The sequence below is a fragment of the Ambystoma mexicanum genome, chromosome 8 (assembly GCF_040938575.1).
Source record: "Ambystoma mexicanum isolate Mex_15411 chromosome 8, UKY_AmexF1_1, whole genome shotgun sequence".
Classification (NCBI taxonomy): domain Eukaryota; kingdom Metazoa; phylum Chordata; class Amphibia; order Caudata; family Ambystomatidae; genus Ambystoma; species Ambystoma mexicanum.
The window spans coordinates 1672106046-1672133986 of record NC_090929.1 but is presented as its reverse complement, the minus strand read 5'-3'; the positions used below and the strand labels follow the sequence as shown (position 1 = coordinate 1672133986).

General features: G+C 47.6%; 1 protein-coding gene across 2 annotated transcripts in view; it reads right to left on the bottom strand.

Moving 5' to 3' along the window:
- Positions 1–13476: 13476 nt before the first annotated feature.
- Positions 13477–27941, bottom strand: part of PLPP4 (phospholipid phosphatase 4) — a 1071056-nt gene continuing 1056591 nt past the window's right edge. For both annotated transcript variants that reach the window (XM_069611950.1, XM_069611951.1), the window contains exon 7: positions 13477–14064. In XM_069611950.1, coding sequence (XP_069468051.1) covers positions 13865–14064 — 200 coding nt within the window. In that variant the 3' untranslated portion in view covers positions 13477–13864. The remainder of the gene's footprint in view (positions 14065–27941) is intronic.

Sequence of the window (27941 nt, the reverse complement as noted above, 5' to 3'; positions counted from 1 at the left end):
AGATCGAGTGGTGATTGGCTAGGGCTGACTAGCTCGAGTGGTGACTGGATAGGGCTGACTAGATCGAGTGGTGATTGACTAGGGCTGACTAGCTCGAGTGGTGATTGGCTAGGGCTGACTAGCTCGAGGGGTGATTGGCTAGGGCTGCCTAGATTGAGTGGTGATTGGCTAGGGCTGACTAGCTCGAGTGGTGATTGACTAGGGCTGACTAGCTCGAGGGGTGATTGGCTAGGGCTGACTAGATCGAGTGGTGATTGACTAGGGCTGACTAGCTCGAGTGGTGATTGACTAGGGCTGACTAGCTCGAGGGGTGATTGGCTAGGGCTGACTAGATCGAGTGGTGATTGACTAGGGCTGACTAGCTCGAGTGGTGATTGGCTAGGGCTGACTAGCTCGAGTGGTGATTGGCTAGGGCTGACTTGATTGAGTGGTGATTGGCAATATGATATTTTAAGAGTGGGATCTTCATACCCTTCCTGAAGTGCAGGATGGAGGCGACAGTCTTCAATATTGTGCCCTATGAGTGCAAAAGGGTTAGAGTGGGAGTGGCAAGAGGGCGATAGAGAGGAAGACAAGGTCATAGAGGAAGAACGAGAGTAATGATTACAGTGATTATAGGAAGGATGCAAGAGCAGATACAAGATGAGGGCAGAGTGCAGAGTGTGTTACAAGCGCTCTATGGACCAGTCTTGAAGGTGAAAATCTCATTTGAATATGCATATTAGCACAGTTACAAATGAGAAAGGAAGGATTGCAGTGCTTTCCTGATTTTGAGGGGATTGGGTTTGCATCTTAGTTCGCAGTATTCCTTAGGATTTATGTAATTCCCTTGTCAACGTTGATGGCCCCCGGGTGAGGGGGAACAGTTTTTATGATGTGATGACGCCATAAAGGCGCGTGATAACGAGTGATCCTGAATGTGAGTAAATGATGGTGTCGGAGGAGGAAGAGGAGCCTGGTAAAATACCTGAATACCCAAAGGTCCCTCTTTTTATATATGCCTGAGTGGTTATTGTTTTCCTTTAAATCCTAGTGACCATTGGTTAGGGAAATCATCATTTATTGGCTTGGGCTAGTGCTTACATTTAGGGCTCCCTTGAGGGACACGCTCTGTAGGACTGCTGAGGCAGCAGCGCTTTCAGGAGCTACTGGGGGGGACTGGCTAAAGGTACCCCCCAAGAGCTCACCCGGTTACCAGTTTCAGATACTGCCAGCTGGTACTGGTTCAAACAATAGAGCATTGTACTTTGTTGCAAAGACATATGAGGGTGGTGGCCCTATGTGCCTCCCTGAGAAGGTGGACACTGCATGTCGTCATACCAGAGTGACCGACCAGGAAGTTAAGGCTATGTGATGATGAGAGATGGGATGGAAATGGAAGACAGACTTTTGAAAAATATAAAGAGCCCTGTTGTTATGTTTTGTGGGCAGGAGAGCTCAAAACAGAAGTGACATGTATTGTAAGGGGCCAGACCATGAGGGGATGTAAGGGGAAGGTGAATTGGAAGCAGGTTGGTTTAGCTTTGGTGGTGGGTTAGTGATACGCTGCCCATTTCTATTGGTAAAAGATGGGATCTCGACTTGTCCATCCTCAATGACACTCCTTAGTCTTTGTTCAGTTTTTGCGTTGATTCCCTGGAAAGCTGAGCAGTTCTCAGTTTAATAAAAGAGACAATAGGGTGTGTGCTAGGAGGGAGACAGACTTGCCTCATGTGATGTATGTCTTATGTAGGGGAGGCATGGTATCACAAGTATGACACTGACAGAATAGGTACCATTTTTGAAACCTTTATTGAAATTTCTGGGGTTGGAAAAACTCCTACTTTGCCCTATAACTAAGATGGGAGGAGTCTCAACCATCAAACGATAAACAAAACAAAACAGTCCTAGTGGAGTCTGTCAAATCAAAATGGCCTACGCTAACAAAAACCTAATACGTGCCCTATCTCTTGTACAAAAGTGTATAAAGGAGAAATGTATGTAAAGGAAAAATCAGTGTTCACAAGAATAAATGTGGCTGAATCAGCTCTCCTTCCCACGTTAGACCACACGGAGTGAGGCGGTCCACATAGGCAGGATGACAAACTCTGGCTTGGATTTTCAACACAATAAACAGTTCCAAAACATGGATCAAGGCCCGCCTGGCCTTCCACATTAAAGTCTCTCTTTCCAGATTCCCAAATAATGTTTCAACAAAAAGTTCACGTAGGTGCCCCTCTGTCGGGCTCAGACCTCTTCAAAACACAGTTCACGTTGGTTCCTACCTGTCGGGCTCAGACCTCTTCAGAACAAAATTTAACACGACTTGCAACAGGGCTCCCTTCCCCCAGCTTATTACACTTTGGGGTCTCCCTCAGGCCGCTTTCAGATGTCAAAGACTTTCAAATGTGCGTGGCCTTCTTCAGAGACCTCTGCAGGACCGATTCGACTAAAGGTTCAAGGTTCATCTTTCACTCTCCCCTTTTCTAGGAGTTAATTTTGCGTTACTTCACTTTTGCAGTTCATTCACTTTGTTGTTATAAACAATACACCTTTCACAGAGACTTTCGAGTAGGCTACTTCCTTTCGCCGGACCACTCCATTTCACAGTATCACTGATTACACAGCTGTCCTTACTTTAAAGTTCATTCACAAGTCTGCCTTTCTTTGCGTCTCATCCACACGTGTGCAGCCTTCACTTGCGATATCATTTTGCTACTTCCAACTTTCTTTAACACACACCGGTCTCTCAGGTTGCTTGTCAACTCACCGGCTGTGTGCATTCCTTTCTTGGTTTTACGATTTCCAATTCACGAGTCAAGGCTAGTACCACAGGCTTGGCCTCGCCTCCCCAACTCTGCTGGGAGGGTTCCTGGCATCCTTGTAACACAATGCAGCTTTCTGATGTGGCATCTGGCCTTCTCCACATGTCTTTCGGGGCCTGTCATAGGCAACTACCTCCAGTAGGGAACTCTTGGGCTTTTCAACCTGCTGCTCTCATCTGTTGGTCCGTCGATCTGCTCCAGTAGAAGATCTGCTTCTACTAGTGTTCCACCTTGCTCAGAGTGTATCTATTGGTTCTGCCTTTTATCTGTGTGAGGAGGGCTAATTGGTATCAGGTGTATGAATTTAAAGTCAAGTGCCTGTCTTTGCCGTTGCTGATTAACAGAACATGTCTAGTAAGATGTATGAGAGAGAGTCTTATTACTCTCAGCCACCCTCTTCCTCGGCCCATTGTTTGTGTAAAAAGGGGGGAGTTGGGACCTCAGAGAAGCCTAAAATATTGGATGGGTTAGATGGGCAAACAAGGGTGGGATACCGCATCTCACTCTCGGCTGCCTCACCACCACTCCCCAAAGACCCCTCAGCCAGTTGATCCTCCTGCACTGGTCCACCCCCAGGGTTTGGATCCACAGGAGATAGCCATGCCCCGGCCACTTGAGAGAGAGGGATCCATGGGAACTAGCGGGTGATACACCCTCTGGTTTCTCACATTGTCCAGGCCGGAGGAAGCTTTGGAATAAGTAAGCACGTTTTTGGTTTGTTTTTATGAAAAATCCAGTTCACTGCATGCAGAACCTTTTTTTGTATGTATGCAGTCAAAGTATTGTTATATCAAACGATAATTGCTTGGATGCAAGTCATTGGGGGACGCGGGAGCGTGCAGATACCTAGTGCGCAGCATGCTGGAGGGGAGTGGTAAGCACGAAAAAAACTGGCTATTGCGAATGTTGTCCTGTGATCCCAAGAAGCAAGACAGTAACATTTCTGGTTGCCTGTCTCCTAGCAACCGAAAAAAAAGGTTTTATGTACATTTTCAGACTTGACTTGAAGGTGTGCTTTATACAGTTCTGAAGGGATGTGCTCGTAAATGCCTCCCTGTTTATTTTCATTTAAGCATGCATTTGTGGAAACAGCCACACTTCTGAGTGACCTGCATTTAGGATTATAATGCAACCTAAAGGAAGATAGAGAAGTGAGGTTGTTTTTAAAACTATGATATCATGTAGATGAAAAAGAAAAAAAAGCAAAGTACCTTCAAAGTGATTGTGTGCTTACATACAAATACGAAAAAAGCAGAAGTCACCATTACCTTAGTGGCCCGAGGTTAGATATCAGCAGAGATGTGATCTGATGACGCACTGGCTTCCCCGGTGACATGCTCATTTCCGCACATGAATTTGGTCAACCAATATCTGTCAGGACTGATCACAAGCCACTTATTGATACGGTCATGATTTGAGAAGTAGGACATTCCCAATATGTTCCAGGTGTCAAACTCTGACTGCCGACCTCTAATCAAGATTATCCTGGCAGTCAACATAGCCAGGTGCAGAGCATTCAGACAACAAAGAAGATGTGTGCCTGGAATCCATGATGAACCAAGAATGATGCAACAGCCAACGTCCGGACCAAGAAAGAATGCACAAGGCAATCATTCAGAAATGGACAGGCTTCGCGTCAAAAAAGATTACATCAGGTAAAGAAGCTTTTTTCCAAAATACCATCTGAAATGAAAATTAGGAATGGATAATCCTAAAATGTGCTGTGCTTCTCTTCGGCTTTATATACGCATCTGTACAGGGACTGCACACACTTCTGTTTGAATAACACAATTCACACAATGGCGTCACCTCCTTTGCAGCCATCTCGGAGGATCCATGACAAAAATGTTGACTTGAAGACAACAATAGTTTGAAACATTTGGATCTCCACAAAACAGTCTGTAATGCAGAGTGGACTTGAGTGCTGTTTTGTTGTAGCAGTACTGCAACCATAACATTCTTTAAGGATGTATTTCCTCGAGAAGTCTTACCAACAGCATTGATGGTGGTCAACAGTGCTCAAATTGAATCAAACAAAAAGAAATGGTGCACATAACCTGATGAAAAAACGGACACATGCCACCCTCAGACAAATGGGTTGGTTGAAAGTATAAACAGAGTAATGAATGACAGCCTTTGCTTCTGGCCACGTTTTACACAAAGGAACTGAAGAGTTTCTGTGGACGTTGCTAACATTCGCAATCAATAATGTTGACCTATTTGTGTTGCTATTAGGCAGGGCATTGGGTACCAACTTATATCCCATGTGATGGAAAACAATGATTATAGTTTACACAGACTGGTTGGTTGTTGGTGTAACAATCTGATTACAAGTGCGTTACCTACCAAAGAAACCAATGGTGTTAAGGCAATGTGTGGAGTTTCAGTACATGCCTCAAAGAGAAAGAACTTGTCAAAGCACACTGACCAGTTCCAATATTGTGAAATGTAAGTGGAGTCCAGTACTACTAAAATGGAAGCAAAACATGTAAAATGGGCAAGCTGCTGAATTGTTCCTTGCCATGGTGTACTGGGAGCAAACAGTGTATTTGAGTGCATTCAAACAAACAAAAGGAGGCCCCAAAAAACGTACACAAAACTAATGATCACGAGGCTCACAGTGTGCTTCTGATGTTCGAGTGATATAAACTAAATGCAACAGGTAGCGTGCTTAAAAATGAACTGAACACAGCACTCTAGTCTTCTTTATCCTCGTTTTGTAATTTGTATGGCAACATGTATGTATGTGGGAACATGTTCCAATGTGATGTGTGTCACACATGCCTTTTGAATTGTGGATGTGCTACGCTAGGGTGTATGTGTTATCTATTTAGTATATTGATAAATACTTCAAGGCAGCAAGTAGCACCTCTGGATGAAGTTCTGAATTTAGAAGTTAGAATGCGAGAGGCAGACTATCGGGCGAGGCTGACAGATGCACTCATGTAATATACGTGTATTATTCATGCGGCTGTTACATCCACAGAACACCCATCGCAACAGTACTCTTTTAACTGACCTTGGAAGGATAAAAGGCTGAGTCTCCACTGCCAGGAATTATGCCTGTGCCCACATAATATATGCATGGATCTGTGCAGTGGCAGTTCAAACCAATGCAAGCTCCTACAAGCCCTGCCCAGTGGTGCAATTGCACTCATATGCCCCCACTTCCAGTGCCAACAAGACCTAAAACCAAACTTGAACACTGGCTCACGACTGACTAGCCAGGGAACATTTTGTATTGGTCCAGTGGGAAAACATGCCTGCCCGTGCCATTGACTTTAGTGAGGAATATGGTCACCTGCCAGGGGGCATTTCTTTTAAGCCACCGTGTGAATGGCACTTTGCCAGGCTTCTATGGTATTGGAGTCTGAAGGTTTGGGCATGGACTTTGAATGTATGGATTTAAGAAGCTTTCTATTCTATAGATCAGGCCCTGGGGTGTCTGAGTGATATGTTTCTTTTGATGGGTCTCAGGCAGGGCATTTTTCCAAAAAAAGCACATAGCAAAGTGGGCAATGCCAGCATGTGCCCTCACGTCCATTGCAGTCTCCTCCTTGCAATTTTTGTTCTCTCCACTGCAAAGTGCATGGAATGCATGCAAATCTGGGATGCATGTTTAAGTGCACACCACCGCAAAGGCCTCCTTCCATGCATGCATGATGACAGACATGTGCAATGGATACCTATGGAATCTACCGGTTCAATGAACGTGTGACGACAATTTTTCGCCGACTTGCAGTTTCGGCATTTCTCCCCCACTCTTTTCCACTTTTTTGCCATAAAACTGTGGAGGGTAACCCCTGCACCCATCCATACTACCTCCACCCCATATATGCCCTACCCCCACTTATATAGTTTTGTGGCAAAAAATTGGGTGGGTGGGGGGTCGGCGAAAGTGGGCTAAACCAAATGTACCAGCGTTGAGCTTTTAGCAAGAGGCAAGAGCCAAAAGCTGGCAGATGTGTTAGGAATCCTCTCAGGCCAGATGCTGACATTAAAACATTACTTTCGCAATCGCAGGGCACGGGACAGGTGGGCATATACATTGTGGGCAGTGCCCCGGCACCAGCTACCAGCAATTGCAAAATCCCCTGCAGCGCAAAAAGAGGCGTACACCCAGACACAATACTTTTATGGCTGGTTTATTCCAGGGGGATGGGAAATTAGCCTCTGTGATCTCAGTGGGAGCAGAAAAATGCACACAAATAGAAGCATAAAACATAGGTTTCCAAACCCGCAGTCTTTGATCTGCCAACCTTTACTGGGTCACAGTGGGGAATAACACATAACCAGCATTGGCAATGCCAGCGGTTTACGCTTTTGTGAAGGAATCCAAAAGGTACTTGCCAGGCAGTGCCCTAGAGGTATTAACTGGCTATTGATGGTAGCAGCTGCAACATGGTGCAAGTACCTGGGCATCTAATAGCAGTGCCTTGCAGATACCTAATACTTATACTCAAACCAAAACTGTTGGCTTTGCCAATGCTTGCTTTTAGCAAGACTTCAGTGAAGGATATGCACAGTTTTGTAAATTTAGTGGCTAAAGGCAGACCTGGTTAAGACATTTTTATTACACGAGTAGCGCGTTTACAACATCAGTTAAGCCATTAACTCTCAGACGACTGCTTTGAAAAAACACTTGTAGTCACTCAAGCACAAAGTTTGATGGCAAGACTTGATAAAAGACAGCTCAAAGAGGCCCTATGAGGATGTGATTTGGGAAGGGTGGGGTAAGAAGGGAGTGGCAATGGCCATGGGGATTAGCATGGCCGTGGGCAGCCAATGAGTGGGTAAAAAAAAACCACTTGCCGCTTTGTGTCCTTCCTCACGTGCTATTTCTCCCTAGCTGTGCTCTAATGCAACCGTTTCGGCTTGTTGGTGGCGCGGATAGCCACAAATAAAAACGTCTGTAGTCCACAGACTGTAGATGGGGCTTTGGAGGGTTTGGTTAATTGAGGAGCTCGATGTGACTTTGCATTCAATGGGTCTGAATTCGTGTTGATCACCTTAGATACCATGTGGTTGTTGAGTACGGTTATGTACATTGTGCTATAGGAAAGAGTGAGTTTAGGGGTGCAGTGAGTGGTGAGTGTAGGGTAATACTGCATGCCCTTGCTGGAGTTGTGGCTAATGTCACAGAGCCTGCATGTCCGTGCTGGATTTGTGGCTAATGTCACAGAGTACGGTGTGATAGGCATGCCCTTGCTGGAGTTGTGGCTCATGTCACAGAGTAGGGAGGGAGAGGCCTGCACACCCTTGCTGGAATTGTGGCTAATGTCACAGAGTAGGGTGGGATAGGCATGCACACCCTTGCTGGAGTTGTGGCTAATGCCACAGAGTAGGGCGGGAGAGGCCTGCATGCCCTTGCTGGAGTTGTGGCTAATGTCACCGAGTAGGGCGGGAGAGGCCGGCATGCCCTTGCTGGAGTTGTGGCTAATGCCACAGAGTAGGGTGGAAGAGGCCGGCATACCCTTGCTGGAGTTGTGGCTAATGTCACAGAGTAGGGTGGGAGAAGCCGGCATGCCCTTGCTGGAGTTGTAGCTAATGTCACAGAGTAGGGTGGGATAGGCATGCACACCCTTGCTGGAGTTGTGGCTAATGTCACAGAGTAGGGTGGGATAGGCATGCACACCCTTGCTGGAGTTGAGGCTAATGTCACAGAGTAGGGCGGGAGAGGCCCGCATGCCCTTGCTGGAGTTGTGGCTAATGTCACAGAGTAGGGTGGGATAGGCATGCGCACCCTTGCTGGAGTTGTGACTAATGTCACAGAGTAGGGTGGGATAGGCATGCACACCGTTGCTGGAGTTGAGGCTAATGTCACAGAGTAGGGTGGGAGAGGCCCGCATTCCCTTGCTGGAGTTGTGGCTAATGTCACAGAGTAGGGTGGGATAGGCATGCGCACCCTTGCTGGAGTTGTGGCTAATGTCACAGAGTAGGGTGGGATAGGCATGCACACCCTTGCTGGAGTTGTGGCTAATGTCACAGAGTAGGGTGGGATAGGCATGCACACCCTTGCTGGAGTTGAGGCTAATGTCACAGAGTAGGGCGGGAGAGGCCTGCATGCCCTTGCTGGAGTTGTGGCTAATGTCACAGAGTAGGGTGGGATAGGCATGAGCACCCTTGCTGGAGTTGTGGATAATGCCACAGAGTAGGGAGGGAGAGGCCTGCATGCCCTTGCTGGAGTTGTGGCTAATGTCACAGAGTAGGGTGGGATAGGCATGCACACCCTTGCTGGAGTTGAGGCTAATGTCACAGAGTAGGGCGGGAGAGGCCCGCATGCCCTTGTTGGAGTTGTGGCTAATGTCACAGAGTAGGGTGGGATAGGCATGCACACCCTTGCTGGAGTTGTGGCTAATGCCACAGAGTAGGGAGGGAGAGGCCTGCATGCCCTTGCTGAAGTTGTGGCTAATTTCACAGAGCCTGCTTGTCCTTTCTGGAGTTGTGGCTAATGTCACAGAGCCTGCATGTCCGTGCTGGATTTGTGGCTAATGTCACAGAGTAGGGTGTGATAGGCATGCCCTTGCTGGAGCTGTGGCTCATGTCACAGAGTAGGGAGGGAGAGGCCTGCATGCCCTTGCTGGAGTTGTGGCTAATGTCACAGATTAGGGTGGGATAGGGATGCACACCCTTGCTGGAGTTGTGGCTAATGCCACAGAGTAGGGCGGGAGAGGCCTGCATGCCCTTGCTGGAGTTGTGGCTAATGCCACAGAGTAGGGCGGGAGAGGCCGGCATGCCCTTGCTGGAGTTGTGGCTAATGCCACAGAGTAGGGTGGGAGAGGCCGGCATGCCCTTGCTGGAGTTGTAGCTAATGTCACAGAGTAGGGTGGGATAGGCATGCACACCCTTGCTGGAGTTGTGGCTAATGTCACAGAGTAGGGTGGGATAGGCATGCACACCCTTGCTCGAGTTGTGGCTAATGCCACAGAGTAGGGTGGGATAGGCATGCACACCCTTGCTGGAGTTGAGGCTAATGTCACAGAGTAGGGCGGGAGAGGCCCGCATGCCCTTGCTGGAGTTGTGGCTAATGTCATGGAGTAGGGTGGGATAGGCATGCACACCCTTGCTGGAGTTGTGGCTAATGCCACAGAGTAGGGTGGGATAGGCATGCACACCCTTGCTGGAGTTGTGGCTAATGCCACAGAGTAGGACGGGAGAGGCCTGCATGCCCTTGCTGAAGTTGTGGCTAATTTCACAGAGCCTGCTTGTCCTTGCCGGAGTTGTGGCTAATGTCACAGAGTAGGGTGTGATAGGCATGCACACCCTTGCTGGAGTTGTAGCTAATGCCACAGAGTAGGGCGGGAGAGGCCTGCATGCCCTTGCTGGAGTTGTGGCTAATGTCACAGAGTAGGGCATGAGAGGCCTGCATGCCCTTGCTGGAGTTGTGGCTAATTTCACAGAGCCTGCATGTCCTTGCTGGAGTTGTGGCTAATGCCACAGAGTAGGACGGGAGAGGCCCGCATGCCCTTGCTGAAGTTGTGGCTTATTTCACAGAGCCTGCTTGTCCTTGTTGGAGTTGTGACTAATGTCACAGAGTATGGTGTGATAGTCATGCACACCCTTGCTGGAGTTGTGGCTAACTATCACAGAGTAGGGTGCGATAGGCATGCACACCCTTGCTGGAGTTGTGGCTAATGTCACAGAGTAGGGTGGGCTAGGCATGCACAACCTTGATGGAGTTGCAGCTAATGCCACATAGTAGGGAGGCAGAGGCTGGCATGCCCTTGCTGGAGTTGCAGCTAATGTCACAGAGTAGGGTAGGATAGGCATGCAGATCCTTGCTGGAGTTGTGGCTAATGCCACGGAGTAGGGCGGGAGAGGCCTGCATGCCCTTGCTGGAGTTGTGGCTAATGCCACAGAGTAGGGAGGGAGAGGCCGGCATGCCCTTGCTGGAGTTGTAGCTAATGTCACAGAGTAGGGTGGGATAGGCATGCACACCCTTGCTGGAGTTGTGGCTAATGCCACAGAGTAGGGAGGGAGAGGCCTGCATGCCCTTGCTGGAGTTGTGGCTAATGTCACAGAGTAGGGTGGGATAGGCATGCACACCCTTGCTGGAGTTGTGGCTAATGCCACAGAGTAGGACGGGAGAGGCCTGCATGCCCTTGCTGAAGTTGTGGCTAATTTCACAGAGCCTGCTTGTCCTTGCTGGAGTTGTGGCTAATGTCATAGAGTATGGTGTGATAGGCATGCACACCCTTGCTGGAGTTGTGGCTAATGCCACAGAGTAGGACGGGAGAGGCCTGCATGCCCTTGCTGGAGTTGTGGCTAATGTCACAGAGTAGGGCGGGAGAGGCCTGCATGCCCTTGCTGGAGTTGTGGCTAATTCCACAGAGCCTGCATGTCCTTGCTGGAGTTGTGGCTAATGCCACAGAGTAGGACAGGAGAGGCCTGCATGCCCTTGCTGAAGTTGTGGCTAATTTCACAGAGCCTTATTGTCCTTGCTGGAGTTGTGGCTAATGTCACAGAGTAGGGTGTGATAGGCATGCACACCCTTGCTGGAGTTGTGGCTAATGCCACAGAGTAGGGCGGGAGAGGCCTGCATGCCCTTGCTGGAGTTGTGGCTAATGTCACAGAGTAGGGCGGGAGAGGCCTGCATGCCCTTGCTGGAGTTGTGGCTAATTTCACAGAGCCTGCATGTCCTTGCTGGAGTTGTGGCTAATGCCACAGAGTAGGACGGGAGAGGCCTGCATGCCCTTGCTGAAGTTGTGGCTAATTTCACAGAGCCTGCTTGTCCTTGCTGGAGTTGTGGCTAATGTCACAGAGTAGGGTGTGATAGGCATGCACACCCTTGCTGAAGTTGTGGCTAATGTCACAGAGTAGGGTGCGATAGGCATGCACACCCTTGCTGGAGTTGTGGCTAATGTCACAGAGTAGGGTGGGCTAGGCATGCACACCCTTGCTGGAGTTGTGGCTAATGCCACAGAGTAGGGTGGGAGAGGCTGGCATGCCCTTGCTGGAGTTGCAGCTAATGTCACAGAGTAGGGTAGGATAGGCATGCAGATCCTTGCTGGAGTTGTGGCTAATGCCACGGAGTAGGGAGGGAGAGGCCTGCATGCCCTTGCTGGAGTTGTGGCTAATGCCACAAAGTAGGGTGGGAGAGGCCGGCATGCCCTTGCTGGAGTTGTAGCTAATGTCACAGAGTAGGGTGGGATAGGCATGCACACCCTTGCTGGAGTTGTGGCTAATGCCACAGAGTAGGGAGGGAGAGGCCTGCATGCCCTTGCTGGAGTTGTGGCTAATGTCACAGAGTAGGGTGGGATAGGCATGCACACCCTTGCTGGAGTTGTGGCTAATGCCACAGAGTAGGACGGGAGAGGCCTGCATGCCCTTGCTGAAGTTGTGGCTAATTTCACAGAGCCTGCTTGTCCTTGCTGGAGTTGTGGCTAATGTCACAGAGTAGGGTGTGATAGGCATGCACACCCTTGCTGGAGTTGTGGCTAATGCCACAGAGTAGGGCGGGAGAGGCCTGCATGCCCTTGCTGGAGTTGTGGCTAATGTCACAGCGTAGGGCGGGAGAGGTCTGCATGCCCTTGCTGGAGTGTGGCTAATTTCACAGAGCCTGCATGTCCTTGCTGGAGTTGTGGCTAATGTCACAGAGTAGGGTGTGATAGACATGCACACCCTTGCTGGAGTTGTGGCTAATGCCACAGATTAGGGCGGGAGAGGCCTACATGCCCTTGCTGGAGTTCTGGCTAATGTCACAGAGTAGGGTGGGATAGGCATGCACACCCTTGCTGGAGTTGTGGCTAATGTCACAGAGTAGGGTGGGATAGGCATGCATACCCTTACTGGAGTTGTGGCTAATGGCACAGAGTAGGGTGGGATAGGCATGCACACCCTTGCTGGAGTTGTGGCTAATGTCACAGAGTAGGGCGGGAGAGGCCTGCATGCCCTTGCTGGAGTTGTGGCTAATGTCACACGGTAGGGTGTGATAGGCATGCACACCCTTGCTGGAGTTGTGGCTAATGTCACAGAGTAGGGTGGGATAGGCATGCATGTCCTTGCTGGAGTTGTGGCTAATGTCACAGAGTAGGGTGTGATAGACATGCACACCCTTGCTGGAGTTGTGGCTAATGCCACAGAGTAGGGCGGGAGAGGCCCGCATGCCTTTGCTGGAGTTGAGGCACCGTGGCATTGTACAGTTGTTATGTTGGAGTATTCCATTCTGGGGAAACAGAGGGTACTCTGCCTGTGGGGTGTGTAGGCTGGGAAATGACACGAGAGGGGAGTGCATCGCAAAACCCACGACTGACTGGGCGTCGTCCCTCTGTGTTAATCCTTTAACGGTGGACCTGCCTGTGAGGATAAGGGGGTGCATTTGGGTGGGATCTGAACGGGACCTTATGATACCCACCATGGTTTTAAGAGTGCCCAATGGATCTGCGATGATGTGAAGGGACTTTTACCCATATGTGTTACATTGGTAACACCCATTGCCTAGACTCGAAGCTCTGTGTTGAAGGAGTGGTCATCGACCATCGTCCTAGAACGGAAGTAGTCAACTTCTCACACTCCAGATGTTTTGGCCTCAGCCAGGTCAGCTCTGGACCACTCCTGGGAAGCACTCACATAAGGGGGTCGCCAAGCGAAGTTCTTCATTGCTGCGCACTGCGCGCGATCCTCCTGCGGAACCATGGTCTCAACAGCAACATCTCAATAACAGAAATGCCACTTGTTTGCCAGGAGCAACTTTATTTTGTCAGAAAACAGTGAAAAAAAGTGAAAACATCTCCTTCATAGACACATTCTTTAAGAGACAAAAAACACACAAAACAACGATTCGAGCAGCACAACAGTAAAAGACAATCCTTAGGACAAAGACCTGCGTTCCAGAGTATAAAAGCCACTTTGTGGCTGTTGCTTTCTTTTGTTGTTTTTCGGTTTTCTATTTTTTTTCTTTTAAAACTGCATAATCTTTAGACAGAAAAGACATATAAAGGAGAGGGGGCGCATCCAAGGATAGAAATTGCTGTAAAGGCTTTCATGAGATCTTCGAAAAATTAAAAATGGTGGGTGAGAAATGTCTGAAGACGCGCTTCCGTGGGCGTGTCCCTGGCCGGTCATACGGGCCCTTCCGTCACACCCTCCAGGGGGAGGCCCGTGGCGTTCTCCAGCGGCGGGAGCTCCTCCTTCCTGGGTGTCGGCTGGGCACGCAGGCAGATGTGTGGCTGGTGGCAGGCCTTGTGCGTGAGCGGCGGGTAGTGCTGGCGGTAGCAGAGATAGGCGAAGAGCAGGCCGATCAGACCCCCGACGAAGGCGTCTGCAAGAGAAGCGCGAGAGGAAAATGGCGGTTAATGAAACTGATCGAATGGTGTGCAGAAGAGAGAGGGGTCAAAGGGTCACATAGTAGCCAATCAGAATCCAGCCATGATCACCTATACCCAAGTGCCACATTTACCATTAAATTCATACCTTACAAGGAGAGGAATGCTCTAGCAACCAAATGGGCACCGTGGCTAACGGACTCTACGTCACAAAGACGCGACTTTTCCAGTGACCTTGTATTCACTGAGATCCAATGACAATCAAATCATAGTGATACCCCGCTACAAAAATACCAGAGCTGGGGGCAGTAGCTTCCATGTCCTGGCCCCTAAACACTGGAACTCCCTCCCCATCAACATAAAAAAAGAGACATCCTTACCCGGCTTTAGAAAACTGCTAAAAACCTGGTTATTTAACCAATATTAGTAGAATGCTCTACTGCTGAATATGTAAATAATGTTTACGGCTCCATTGGCTTAAGTGTCCTACCCGAACCCAGGCGCTACCCAATCCAGCCTATGTTCTATTCTGGACTCAGACCCTGCCACACTGTATCATGTGCTGCACCTAGGGTCGCCAATAGACCACACCTGATTTGTGTTGTGCCTTATGGTCGCCATTAGACCACACTTGATTTGTGCCTTCTGATTTGTGTTGTGCCTTATGGTCGCCAATAGACCACACTTGATTTGTGCCTTCTGATTTGTGTTGTGCCTTATGGTCGCCAATAGACCACACTTGATTTGTGCCTTCTGATTTGTGTTGTGCCTTATGGTCGCCAACAGACCACACTTGCTTTGTGTTGTGCCTTATGGTCGCCAATAGACTACACCTGATTTGTGTTGCGCCTTATGGTCGCCAATAGACCTCACCCGACTTGTGCCTTCTGATTTGTGCTGTGCCTTATGGTCGCCAATAGCCCACACTTGATTTGTACCTCTGATTTGTGTTGTGCCTTATGGTCGCCAATAGACCACACTTGATTTGTGTTATGCCTCTGATTTGTGCTGTGCCTTATGGTTGTTAATAGGTAAAACACTGCCCTAGTTACTTTATGTACCACAATGTGTTTTTGGCTGCACTGTGACTCCCGCATTTAGGTGATACACTGCCCTAGTTAGCTCATCTGTACCTGCCTAGTCTGCCACCACTTGTACTGGCCAGTTGCCTGCCTACCTAGGTCCCAGCCCATTTGTACTTGCCTAGATTACCCAACTACCATTATACGGTCTCTTAATAGATTGCTTAGACTTCCCTGCTACCGAAGTGCTATAACTTATATAGTTACACGCCTTCACACGCAGCACCAGTCTACACTTATAGCCCGAACTTGGACTTGCCTATCATCAACTCCTCCCTGCCCACGACCATAATGAAAATCACCCAATACCAAACTTTACACCTTGCACTGAGCCTCCTCACCACCATGGCACTTGCATCCGCTGCCTCATACTCTCCTAAGGACAGAAACGTGAGACTGAGGGCAAGATTGTCCCGTCTTCATGAACCATCATCCCACCACAACTTTAGAGGCTATATCGATCTAGCTAACAAACGTTCACAATACTTCAAATCTGCCACTCTCTACCCTGCCCCCATAACTACTAACCAGTCACCTGCACAAAGAGTCACCCCCACTAAAAATAAACTACTTCCCTCGACTAAACCAACTAGCACCCTATCTCTAACTGGATCTCTCATCAATGCCAGATCAATGGTAGCCTACGCCACAGAGATCTCGGACACTCTAACCAATGAGAATTTAGACCTACTAGTCATAACCGAAACATGGCTCCATGAGGCGGCTGGCCCTGCCATCATGCTAGCTATACCTGACGGCTACCAACTACTAAGAGTCGATAGACTCAACACCAAAGGAGGTGGCCTAGCTATCATCCATACATCGACCTTACCCATCAGATTAGCTACTACCTTGCTATTTCCATCATGTGAACTCCTTACTGCTAAACTTCACCTTTATTGTAACCGCACCCTCACCATGTATGTCATCTACAGACCACCCGGACCACTAGGAACCTTTGAAGATGACCTAACAAGTATCCTAACTAATAATACTAAAGACCACCTTCAAATTCTAATACTGGGAGACTTCAACCTGGGCTTTAATGACTGTAATGACAAACACGCCCTATCTATTGCCTCACTTCTGAATGACTACGCCCTAACACAAAAAGTCTCCTCCCCTACTCATGCCAAAGGCAGGACCATAGACTGGGTTGCTGATCGGAATTGTAACATTAGCATTACCAACATAATGCCACAATCCTGGACTGACCATTATTTAATTGTATTCAATGCCTCACTTGACCTTATCCGACCCAAACCTATACTTATGGCCCGCCACTCCCTACCAGAAGTAAAAAAGACATCACAGCAGAACAACTCCTACCCCACCTCCTCCCTACTCTCGACAATCTAGATAACATCACAGACCCCACTTCGCTTGTAGAAGCCTATAACAGCACGATGATCAAGGCACTTGACTTGATTGCCCCTACCAAAATATGCAAAAGCAAACAACTTTGTCACCTAAACAACTGGTTCACACCACACTTGAAAGACCTCAGAACTCAAAAAAGAAAGCTGCAGTCAATTTGGCATCACTCACCCACTGAGGAGAACAACATTAAATTAGCCACTCTCGCCAAACAGTATAAAAAGGAAATCATAAGCACTACAAGAAACACCTTTAATGATAGAATATCTAAGGCCAAATCAGATACCAAGGAGCTATTCTCCATCCTCCGTGAAATGGAATCACCCATACCCCCGACTGATAACATTCCTAAAAATAAGCTCTGGTGCACTAATATACAAAATGCCCTGGCGGGCAAAATTAGCTTGCTCCAAACCAAAATTGCCAATAAAAAAGCTTCCCTGCTCCTGCCAACAGAGCCTACACCTCAGCCACAGCTCCCACCAAACCAGCCTAACACCCCTCACCCATTTAGCTTCAGACAAATATCTATAATAGAGACAGAAAAAATCATACTATCTCTAAAGCCCTCCAACTGCAAAGCAGACAATTGCCCTGCCCAAATTATAAAAGATGCAGCTAGAGACCTAGCCCCCTTCATCTCTAAACTCATCAATGTATCCTTTAAGTCTAACCTAGTGCCCAATAACCTCAAACAATCTTGGGTGCTCCCCTTGCTAAAAAAACAAACACTTGACCCCGCAATACCGACAAATTACAGACCTATCACCACTGTCCCATTTCTGCTTAAAATTATTGACAGAGTAGCGTACCTGCAAATTCAGGACTACTTAGAAACTAACAATCTACTAGGCTCACGGCAATCTGGCTTCCGTCCCCTTCATGGTACTGAAACAGCCCTGATTGACCTCAAGACCCAAATTGACGAGTTGAAGGACAATGGCAAATCAGCTATGCTACTCCTCCTTGACCTATCCGCAGCCTTCGACTTGGTAGATCACGCAGTCTTATGCAATCATCTCAGCTCCGCCGCTCATTTTTCAAGTGATGCCATAACCTGGGTACAATCCTTCCTTGCAAACCGGACAATGAGAGTCTTCTCCCCCCTAGCAGCCGCTGATCCCACACAAGTTTCATGCGGCGTCCCTCAAGGATCATGTGTATCTCCGACGATGTATAACATCTTTACTAAGCCCCTGTTTGACAAGTTGGACAGACTGGGTATCATCTACACTAATTACGCAGATGACACTCAGATCCTTATCCCCCTTTCGGGCAACTTCTTGGAAGACACAGCCTTAGTAAATAAGATATATCTCCTCATTCAGGAATGGATGGCATCTCACGGCCTCTGCCTGAATGACGACAAGACTGAGTTACTGATCCTCGGCTCAGAGCTGGCCATCAAAAAACTTTACCCAAACTATGCCTCATTCAACATTGACAATAATGTCATCAAAGTGATGCCTGCAGTCAAAACCCCCGGGGTCTATCCTGACTCAGCGCTCCCCTTCAAGAAACAAACTAACTCACTAGCATCTTCCACGGCATATACTTGCAAATTGATCCGAGCATGTAGACCATTTCTAACTGAGACTAGCTGCATTACACTAGCTAATGCACTCATCATATCCAAACTGGATTACTGTAATGCCCTATCTGCAGGATCTAACAAGTATATCCTTGATAAACTCCAAACTCTCCAAAACAAAGCTATTAGAGTAGCTTTAAATATTCCCAATAGAGCTCATATCTCCACCTCTAGGAAAAATATCCACTGGCTAAAAATCAAAGACTGGATTGCCCTCAAAACACTCTCCCTCACCTCCAAATGTCTTAACAATATAGCTCCCCCTTACCTGGTAAACAGAGTCAACAAGAGAACCTCAAACCGCCCTACTAGAATGACTAATGCCTATACCTTAGTGGTGCCTAGATATAAAAAGAGTACAGCTGGCGGCTCCAGTTTTCCGGTCATAGCTGCGCAAACTTGGAACAAACTCCCTCTGGATCTCAGAATGGACCAACCTTACCCTAGCTTCAGGCGGAAAGTCCTCACCTGGATACGTTCCAATGACACTTAGCTTGACCGTCCCATTGCCACCTGCTCTAGAGACCCTAGATGACTAACTACATGAACTGATATCTGGTTAAGCAGCTTGAACTGTAGTTTCGCATTTTCTTGTACATGCAACTTTGTTAGTAATATGAACTGTATAACTGTATTTTTCCTGTAACCAAGTTCTCAAGTATCCTTGTACTGTCTGCGCCCAGCTACCCCTTCAGGTTTGGTTTTGCGCTATACCAAATAAACAAACAACCAAACAAACAAACAAGCGTAATGTATGATATTTGTTTGTAAATAACTCCTGTATTCTGTTCTCTGTACAATGTATGACCAATGCCAAAGCTGTCTGTAACCACGCCGTGATACCCCAGGGTCTGGGCGTGTAACACATGTAAAAAATAAATAAATAAATACATTGTACAAACTAGTGTATTCTGTGATTTCTAGTACTCCTCAACTTCAATTGGTCAAAGTGCATTTAAGTCCCCAATACCAATGATTCTTAAAGAAGAAAGGCCAAAACCAGAAGTGTTGCGTTTTCGTGATGGCTACCCGCCTGGGGCTTTAAGTGGTCCGGGTCTCTTCATGTCACAGATCCGGCAAAGCTCAAACATAACCTTCAGCACGGTCCCTGCTGGAACGCTGTATCAATGCTTTAGGTGACTGCAAACTTTCACGTGTTTGTCCCGCCCTTTCCCTTACCTAACATTTAACCGGCGGCCTCTACATGGAAGTGACACCAAAAAGAGCGATTAGATTAATTAATTAGCACATTTGTTATGTTATAGCAGTGCTTTCTTACTGCGGTCCTAAGGCAAGTAGCGGGTACTGTTTATTTATTCAACTGTTGAGACAGAGCCGAGTAATGCAGAACTGGTGGAGTGTTTTGCCAAGGATGTAGACGACCAAATCTCCCAAATAAAAGCGGTCACATGAGAGTGCACCAGAACAGGATGGAGGTCTAAACTAAGGTGAAGACCCAGAAACCCAGATACTGCACAGAGAACGCAAACTCTTAAGTCCACCCTTATACGTTTCTGAACTGTGGCATCGTTTTTATTATCTTCTATTATTGTTTACAGTGCAGACCTAGCTCGAGAGCATCGGAGCGCTTTACACTTTACAGAAGAAGGGTGCCTGCACTGAGCGTGGCACTTTAGACCGCAGCACAGCACTGCTGCCAGAGGGAGGGGGCATTTGCATTTGTCCGGCAGGTCTTGTTGAAAAAAACATGTTTTTTTAGTGTTATGCAGAGAGCAAGGATGGTGGGGGCATTTCGGGTCCCTGCTGGGATTGAGTTCCAGATGGTTGCAAGTCTTTCCTTTACAGACTAGCTTTGACTCCAACTGTTTGATCGTTTTGCTACGTGAAGTGCGAGAGCCTCCAGAGGGGCGGAGTTCAGCCGCCAAGTACGTTGGTGGTCCAATTGCAGCTGCTTTGTAGGTGACAGGCAGTTTTGAATACGATCCTGGCGGGGTGGGGGGGGGGGCAGTGAAGCGTGCACAGTGTAGGAGAGATACAGTCACATTTGCGGATGCCTGTAATGAAGTGGGCTGTGGATTGGTGAGTTGTCTTTGGGGGTGGGAAGAGGGGAGGGCGAGGTGCACAACTGGAAGACCAGTAAGGAGGGTGTTAGATCATGAGGGCTTGGACCACTGTGCAGAAATCATGTGGGTCCTGTGTTGGGGAGGGGGGGGCTAAAGATTTTGATATTGCAGTGTGTGGTGATCTGTAACCACGCAGCTTGTGTCTTTGTCAAGCATCCCCAGTCCTAAGGACACATGGGGACATGGGGGGGGGGGGGGTTAAAACACGATGAAGGTGTTCAGCAGTTTTTGACTTGTTCAAAAGAGCTGGTTTACTCTGTTTCACGTTTCTATGAAATCAGATGATATTTTATTTATAGCGCGCCTATACACATGTTTCTCAATCTTATGGTAAGTGACGCGTGGGTGGAGGGAGCAAGGCACGTGCGCCGCCCCCCGCCTCCCCTCCACGCAGCTCTTTAAAACTGGACGTTCCCCACAGCCACCAGGCAGGGCCAGGGTGTCTGGGGAACCGACACCATTTGATGAAAGAAACTTGAACACTAGTTCCCACGTGAGGGCTGTCGGGTGCCATTCAGCGGAGACTGCTCCAAACGTTGTGGCAGCCTCTTTATCAAGCTCACAGGATGTGGAGGGGGTCGCTGTGCGGGCGCTGCCATTGAGCGTGTCTTTGCCAACTTGTGAGCAGCAGAAGACTGTGGCAAATACCTGTATTTAATATAAACCTAAAGGCTGGTCGGGAGGGGGCGCCAGTATATTTTTGAGTGTTTCCTGCAAGGCGTCAGTAGGGAGGATAGCTCAGGGGTAACAGGTTTGTCTTGGTCCCGCCCTTAGCGACTGGTCTCCGGTATTAAGCGTGTTATAAAAGATGAATTAATGAATGGGTAAGAACCCAAAATAACTGCCGCTATTGGATGCTCTGGCCATTGAAGACAAAGAGGGCGTACAGGTCCAGAATGACTAGCGGACATGGGAGAATGGGTAGGGGCCCAAGTGGTGAACCATTGGTCCTGAGGACCAGGGCTAGCATACAACTGTCCCATGGTGCCATTGGGCTGGGTAAAAGGCCTGCTACTCCCCTGACCCCACTACCCATCACTTTCTGTGCAATCTAACACAGCATGTATGCTTCGGAGCATCCAGTGCAGTTTATGTACTCAGGCTCTACCCCCACCCCCTAGCCCAAACACTTGAGTCCACATTTATTTATTTATTTATTTACTTATTTATAAAGCACACAAAGCCTAAAGGCAACCAGGCGCTGGCACTTAAGGAGTTGGTTACAATTGATTAAAGGCTCCAAAAGAAAAAGGATACCTTTACATGGTAGTGAAGTTATCAGTTACACAATCAAGGACATACATTCAGAAGATAACTATTGTTGCAGGGGTTGAGTATACTTCGTGATTGTCATAGTGGTAATGGGGTCGTCAGTATTAGTGCTAAGGCTTACGTGGCAAGGTGACTGCACAGAGAGGATTGATCTAAATAGTAGCGTTTTTAGTTTTTTTCTGAAAGACCAATAAGATGTATGATTTCTAAGTTGCGTGGGGAGTGCGTTCCACATTTTGGGTGCAATCACTGGAAAGCTTAGGCCTCCTTCTTTCTGCCTTCTGTATCTAGGTCTGGTGAGCAGGTTAGTGTAGAAAGACCGGGTGGGTCCATTGGATTGGGTTTTGCAGATCAAGTTACTTAGGTAGGCAGGCGCGTTGTTAGAGATACATTTATACATCTACAGATCTACCAATGAGGTGAATGCACCTTTGAGGGCTGAAAGCTGCATAGCTTTACAACAAACTTTTATTATAATTATTCTTATTATTATTCTTATTATTATTAATATTATTATGAAGGCATTTATTGAGCACAGACCTAGCTTCCGGGAGCACTGGGGCGCTTTACAATCATAGGGGAAAGAACATTGTTGGGGAAGCAGAGAAACAAAGGAGCGGTAAGGTAACAGCAGGTGAGGGAGGGCAATTTGCAGCAATGGATCAGCAAAGACCCAGGGGAGCAAACAGTGGGGAGCAGATCACCCAGTCACAGGTAGAGTGGGGAGCGGAGGTTGTGTGGACCTAGGGGTTAAGAAGTCATTTCCTGAAGAGGAGGTTCTTGCGCTGTGCAAAGAAAAAACCCTGTGCACTTCGCATCCCATAGATTTATTGATAAACAGAATTTGCCTTAAAATCGAAATAGATCCTGTGCCAGAGTTTGAATCTGCTCACAGAAACTTTCTTTTGTAAGGCACTAACGCGAAAGCATAATAGCGCCATTTCACGAGGTTAGCGGTAAAAAGCTGACTGGAGACCTCGCAAGCGCTACACATGCAGATGTTTGCAAAAGAGATACACTTTAAGTTCACTGCTACATTTGGGGAGATGTGTTAAAGATCTCGCATGAACTGGAAGAGAGTTCCAAACAGTAGTGTTTCCTGCCTGCTAATTTCACTCTGGATTCAGGCAAGATTTGAATGAGGTGACCCTAGCGCTCTTTTATGAATATTTTGATATAATCACTTCTGGAGCTCTCTTCTATTTCAACACTCACTCCTGCTTTCTCCGCTGCCATCACTGCAGCGCCTCCATCTCCCTTCTATTGAGTTCTCCTTTCTATGCTCCCCCTCCTTATTCCTTGGCCCTCCATGTATCCTTTTGCATTCAGATGCACCCCTACACACTCCTGCTCTGCACCAATGTACTTCCTCCTTCCCTTATTACTGTCAGTCTTGTCCTCCCTACTTCTCTTCCCCCTCTCCATTTCAGAGCTAAAATTGTAGGATGGGGTGATGCCCCCTCCCCTTTACCTGGATGACAAAGATAGACAGACTAACCTCTGGTCTGGACAAACCAGGCTGTCTCTAATACAGAAAGCTGGAATGCATTTTACTCAGTGTTGTTTCTACTGTCAGGGGGGGACCTTTTATTTCACTATGTATGTAAAATGGGTTGTGAGAATTCACTATTATGCTCCTTTTTTGCAATCACTCTTTTATCACTGGATATCACTCCCTTAAGCAGTCCCTTGTGCGCCCAATCCTGAAAAAACATCCTCAGACCCTAACTGCGTGCCAGCTATCGCCCTATCTCCATCACCCCCTTCCTGTGGAAGCTACTTGAGATGCTGGCCTCGCCCCAACTCAACTCCAACTCTGAACTTGTTGGAGGCCTCCACGACCATCAATCTGGATTCCAAGCATTCAGTGGCACAGAAACTGCTCTTCTGAACACCCGTGAAGAACTACTCGCATCTGTGGACTCCCATCTCCCCAGCAGTCCTTATCCTTCTCAACCTCACCTCTGCATTTGACACAGTTAACCATTTCATCCTAATACAAAGGATCAACAATACACTTGGTATCTCAGAACGGGCACTGGCTTGGCTGTCCTCTTTCCTTACTAACCGCTCTTCCCAAGACATCCTGGCCCCCTTCGCTCCTTCTTCCATCTCCACCCGTGGTGTCCCCCAGGGCTCTATACTCTCCCCCTGGCTCTTTAACATCTACCTTGCTCTCCTTGCATGCGTCCTCTACACCTTCTCCTCCAACTTCCAGTGTTATGCGGATGACACACAGCTCTTCTTCAGACTCCTGCTGACCCTCTTCCACCCTCCTTCATCCGCCGATTCCCTTTCTGCCATCCAGTCCTGGTGCGTGTCAAATGATGTCAGCCTCAACACCTGTTAAACTGAGATCCTTCCCATTGAGACCCCTGCTCCCTCCTTCTTCCCTTCACTCTGGCCTTCCTCCTTGGGCTCCCCCCTGCGCCTTCAACTGAAGCCAGAAACCTTGGAGTCACATTCGACTTCTCTCATTCCTTCCTTCCTTACACTCAGGACATTGCCAAAAAGTCCAACTATCAGCTCTTCCTTCTCAAAGGAATTCTACCTTTTCTCACTTTCCCCCCACAGGCTCAATGTGATTCAAGCCCTGGTTCTATCTAGACTTGACTACTGTAATAGCCTCTTCCTGAACCTTCCCTCTTCAACTCTGCGACCCCTCCAGCTTATCCAGAATAGGGCAGCAAGCCTTATCCTGGGTCTTAAGGCCAGGGACCGCATCTCACCTGCACTAAAAGTCTTCACAGACTCCGGGTTGCTGTACGGATTCAATCCTAATCCCTCTGCATCATCCACAAGGGTGTCGGGCCAAGGGACCACACTATCTTCAACTTTATCTCACTAAATACTCTCCCTCTAGACCAATTCGCTCCTCTGGCACCAACTCTTTGTGTGTAAAGCGTTTTGCTAAACAGGGGTAAGGGGGGGTTGCTCACTTTCTTCTGCGGGCTCACTCCTTTGCAATAACCTCCCCCTCTCCCTTCACCTTGAGCAGTATCTTCTCAAATACCAGAAGCTCCTTAAGACTTTTCTCTTTTCCTCCTTCCCTCCTTCTCTCCTCTGCTAATCCCACAGTTGCTGAATCGGTATCCTTGGTCCTTACGCATCTTTGGGGCCTTGACCTTCCACACCAATTCTCCCAGCTCCTGTCTTTCCATAGCACTTTGCAGCTGCACACCCTCTGCTCTGGAGATTCGAAATTCACCTACCGCGGCCCAGACCGTGTAGCACTCAACATTCCTAGCACTTCATCCATGGCTCACCCACTGGCTCAAACTCACCAGCACTTACCCCCTCTTCTCTCTTTCTTTCTGCACTTACACGTTCTGAATACTCATGTAGAGGAGCGGCTGCACGCCTCTGCAGGAAACCCACCCTCTACCTCCCATACGTTGGTGACCTGAGATTGTGCCATGTTTGACACCTGCAGTTCTGCCAATACCGCAGCGTGTGTTGGAGAAAGATACCCATTGAGACAACCCTCTCTAATGTTTCCCTGAAGGGATGACAACTTAAGGGAGGAACTCCCTGTGGGAATAGGAGAAGGAGCAGGGAAAAGAAGCCAGTGACGTCACAAAAGAGTATGTACAACATCCCGAGATACTGGGTGAAGAAGATGTATAGATCCTGAAGAGACAGGTGACGAAGTAAAGAATTAAGTGAACTTTTAAATGCGAAAAAGGGAGATTACACATGCACAAAGTGATGCAGAAAATCAACCGTTCAATAATTGTACAGATGTTGAAACGCATGTAGACTAAGTCATCATAGAAGCTGGCTGTACGTAGTGAATAGAATGCAGGCAAAGCCGCCATTGTATAGAAGCTGGACATCGTTATCATGAATTTAGTTAGCCAGGATCCGTGAAGCGGGGAGGGAAAACTGTGTTGCAGCAAGAATACGGTGAATCGTGGAGCTGCATGTTAGGTTGTCTGGCCTGGACTCAAGACTGAAGCAGCCAAGGTCAGCTATCTATTCTGGAAAGGAGCGAATGCACAAAGGATCAATCATCCCCTGTTAACGTGCAAAGAAGGAACACCAAGAGTGTCAAGTTTAATTTATTTATGGCATTTAACAGCTGCAAAATTGACCAAATCATGGTCTCCTGGCACATGAACCAAGGATGAAAATAGAGTTCGGACTTGGAGTCCCAGAACACGTTAATGAGTTAATGAGTGCTCTCTCTCCCATGTATTCTGAAGACAAGGATACTTTTGCAAGGCCAAGTTCAAAGGCAGTCTTCATGGCAGAAGGCATGGGCAATGAGAGATGCTGGGCTAATTGGGTGGGGAGGTAGTGTCATGCCCCATCTCCTAGCACCTGGGTCTGGGCTTAAGTGCTGCTAAGTGAACCGAATATTCCAGAACTGGCAATTGTAGTGGTCCATATACTGAAGGACCTTATAGTTTGAAAACCAATGAGAAACCGTGTATCTAATGTTTCTGAAGAATACATGTTTTAGAGGTAGGCATATGTTGTCCGCCTGACAGTGGGCAGCCAATCGCAATTCTAGTTAGCATAGAAAATATACTTAGATATTCCCCTTAAACCAATCCTGACCCTTAGTAGGTTTTTCATTATTGCGACCTAGTATGACATCACCTCTGATATATTTTTGATATAAAGCTATGATTCATGTGAAGATCACTAGAGAACCTAAACGTACGTCCGTTGATGTTCGATGTAAACTCCCTGTTTTAGATTATTTTAATAAAACAGTACTTTGCCATCTTCCTGAGTTGGTTCGGTTATTTGGATTTGGAGTTATTCTTTGTGATCCCATCCATTACATATGGACGTTCCCAAAGGGCCCTTAGCTCACGTAGTAGCAGTACATATGGTTTAAAGATCCAAACTAGTTCAGCTCCATATTTTCAGACAATCGGGCATCCTCCGCCATCAGCTGGAAGAATGCAGAGTTTCCTGTGGAGAGCGGCCGAATAGAAGAAAGGAGACGGTGGGCAGCTCCACATTTCCTGCCTGGTTTCCGCGGGCGCTCAGCGAACAGAAGGTGAAGTAGTCGGATTGGAGGAGGAGTCGATACCGAAGGCCTCAAATCGATTAAGGAATGGTGAGTAAACTAAGGGAAATGGGAAGTAAAGGGATGGGATTGTGATCATTTTGAGCAATGGGGAAATATTATGACGATAAAGAGATACTGGGCCTCATTACGACGTTGGAGGTAGCTGTGCTGGTAATTACCAGCACGGCTGCCGCTGGAGTCGTTTTTTTACCGGCACCCAGCAATGGAGATGTACCGGGGCATTCCAGCCCCAGCAGACCCGGTACATCCCCATTGCCGGGTGCCAGTAATAATTACTCCCCATTCCCCAATGGGAATGGGGAGGTTGGATGCACCAGCACCATTCGTGAATGATGCCGGTGCATCCGATATGCTCTGCTCATGGGTGCCGGTATGCCTGCCAGGTCAGACATGGCGGGCAGAAAGGAACTCGTGAGCAGAACTCGTAGTTTGCTGGTCCGGTAGTAACGGCGCCGGTAGCTTATCAGCGCCGTTACTATTGAACCGGCAAACTTGTAATGAGGCTCACTACCTAGGAGTCCTAATTCAAGGGAATTCAAATGAGACATTTCAGACCCCAATGGGGGTAGAGAGCAATATAAAATGCACAGGTGAGGACTGTGTAAGGTAATGTCTCAAACCCTGTACAGGGTAAAAAGTATAGGTGAGGGAAGAGGTGATCACAGTGTTTTATAAAGTGTAATCTGTGACTAGTCTAAATGTTGTTTGTTGAGTAAAATATCGAGGAGTGATAGATTGTGAAGAGTTGAAAAAGTAATAGTGATTAAAGATAAGTGTAGTAAAAGAAATGCAGCCAATCAAGAGAATAGATAGGGCAGTGAAACAAGAGGACTGAGCAGAGATTGGTGGTGCTTGCTCATAGTGATTTAAGTCAAGGTAAATGGTTTATTTAATGCTCTTGTAAGTATTGACAGTCAATTGAGACTAGTCATAATGGAGGATACTCCTCTCATGCACCTATGCAAGACACTGCCAAAACATATGCCCAAGCTCAAACAATACAGTGCAGAATTGGTAAAGGGCACAGTAGATAAAATATTCATGCCATGGCCTCAAGGGGGATCGTTGTCAAGAGCGGTAGTGCAACACATGACCACATACTTGCACGCTGCGTAGACAGGAAAGAAATTAGAGAAAAGATTAGCAATTTTAGAACTTTGAGAAAAGTATCAAGATAAAAGAGAAGACCCGCCACCTGAGGAGTGGATGCTTAATCAGCATAAGCAGGAAAGCGTTGAGCCCTCACCTCCCCTAACCTTGCCTGAAGCAAAGAGTGTTGCTACGGAAGAGTTAGGTGTGTATCCTTTAAAGGAATTAAGAGCAGCTACAGGGTACAGTAATCCGATAAATGAACCCCCCGCTTACAGTAGTGACGATAGTCTGGAAGAGAATAAAATAAAGGAAGATATTTTAAAATTCA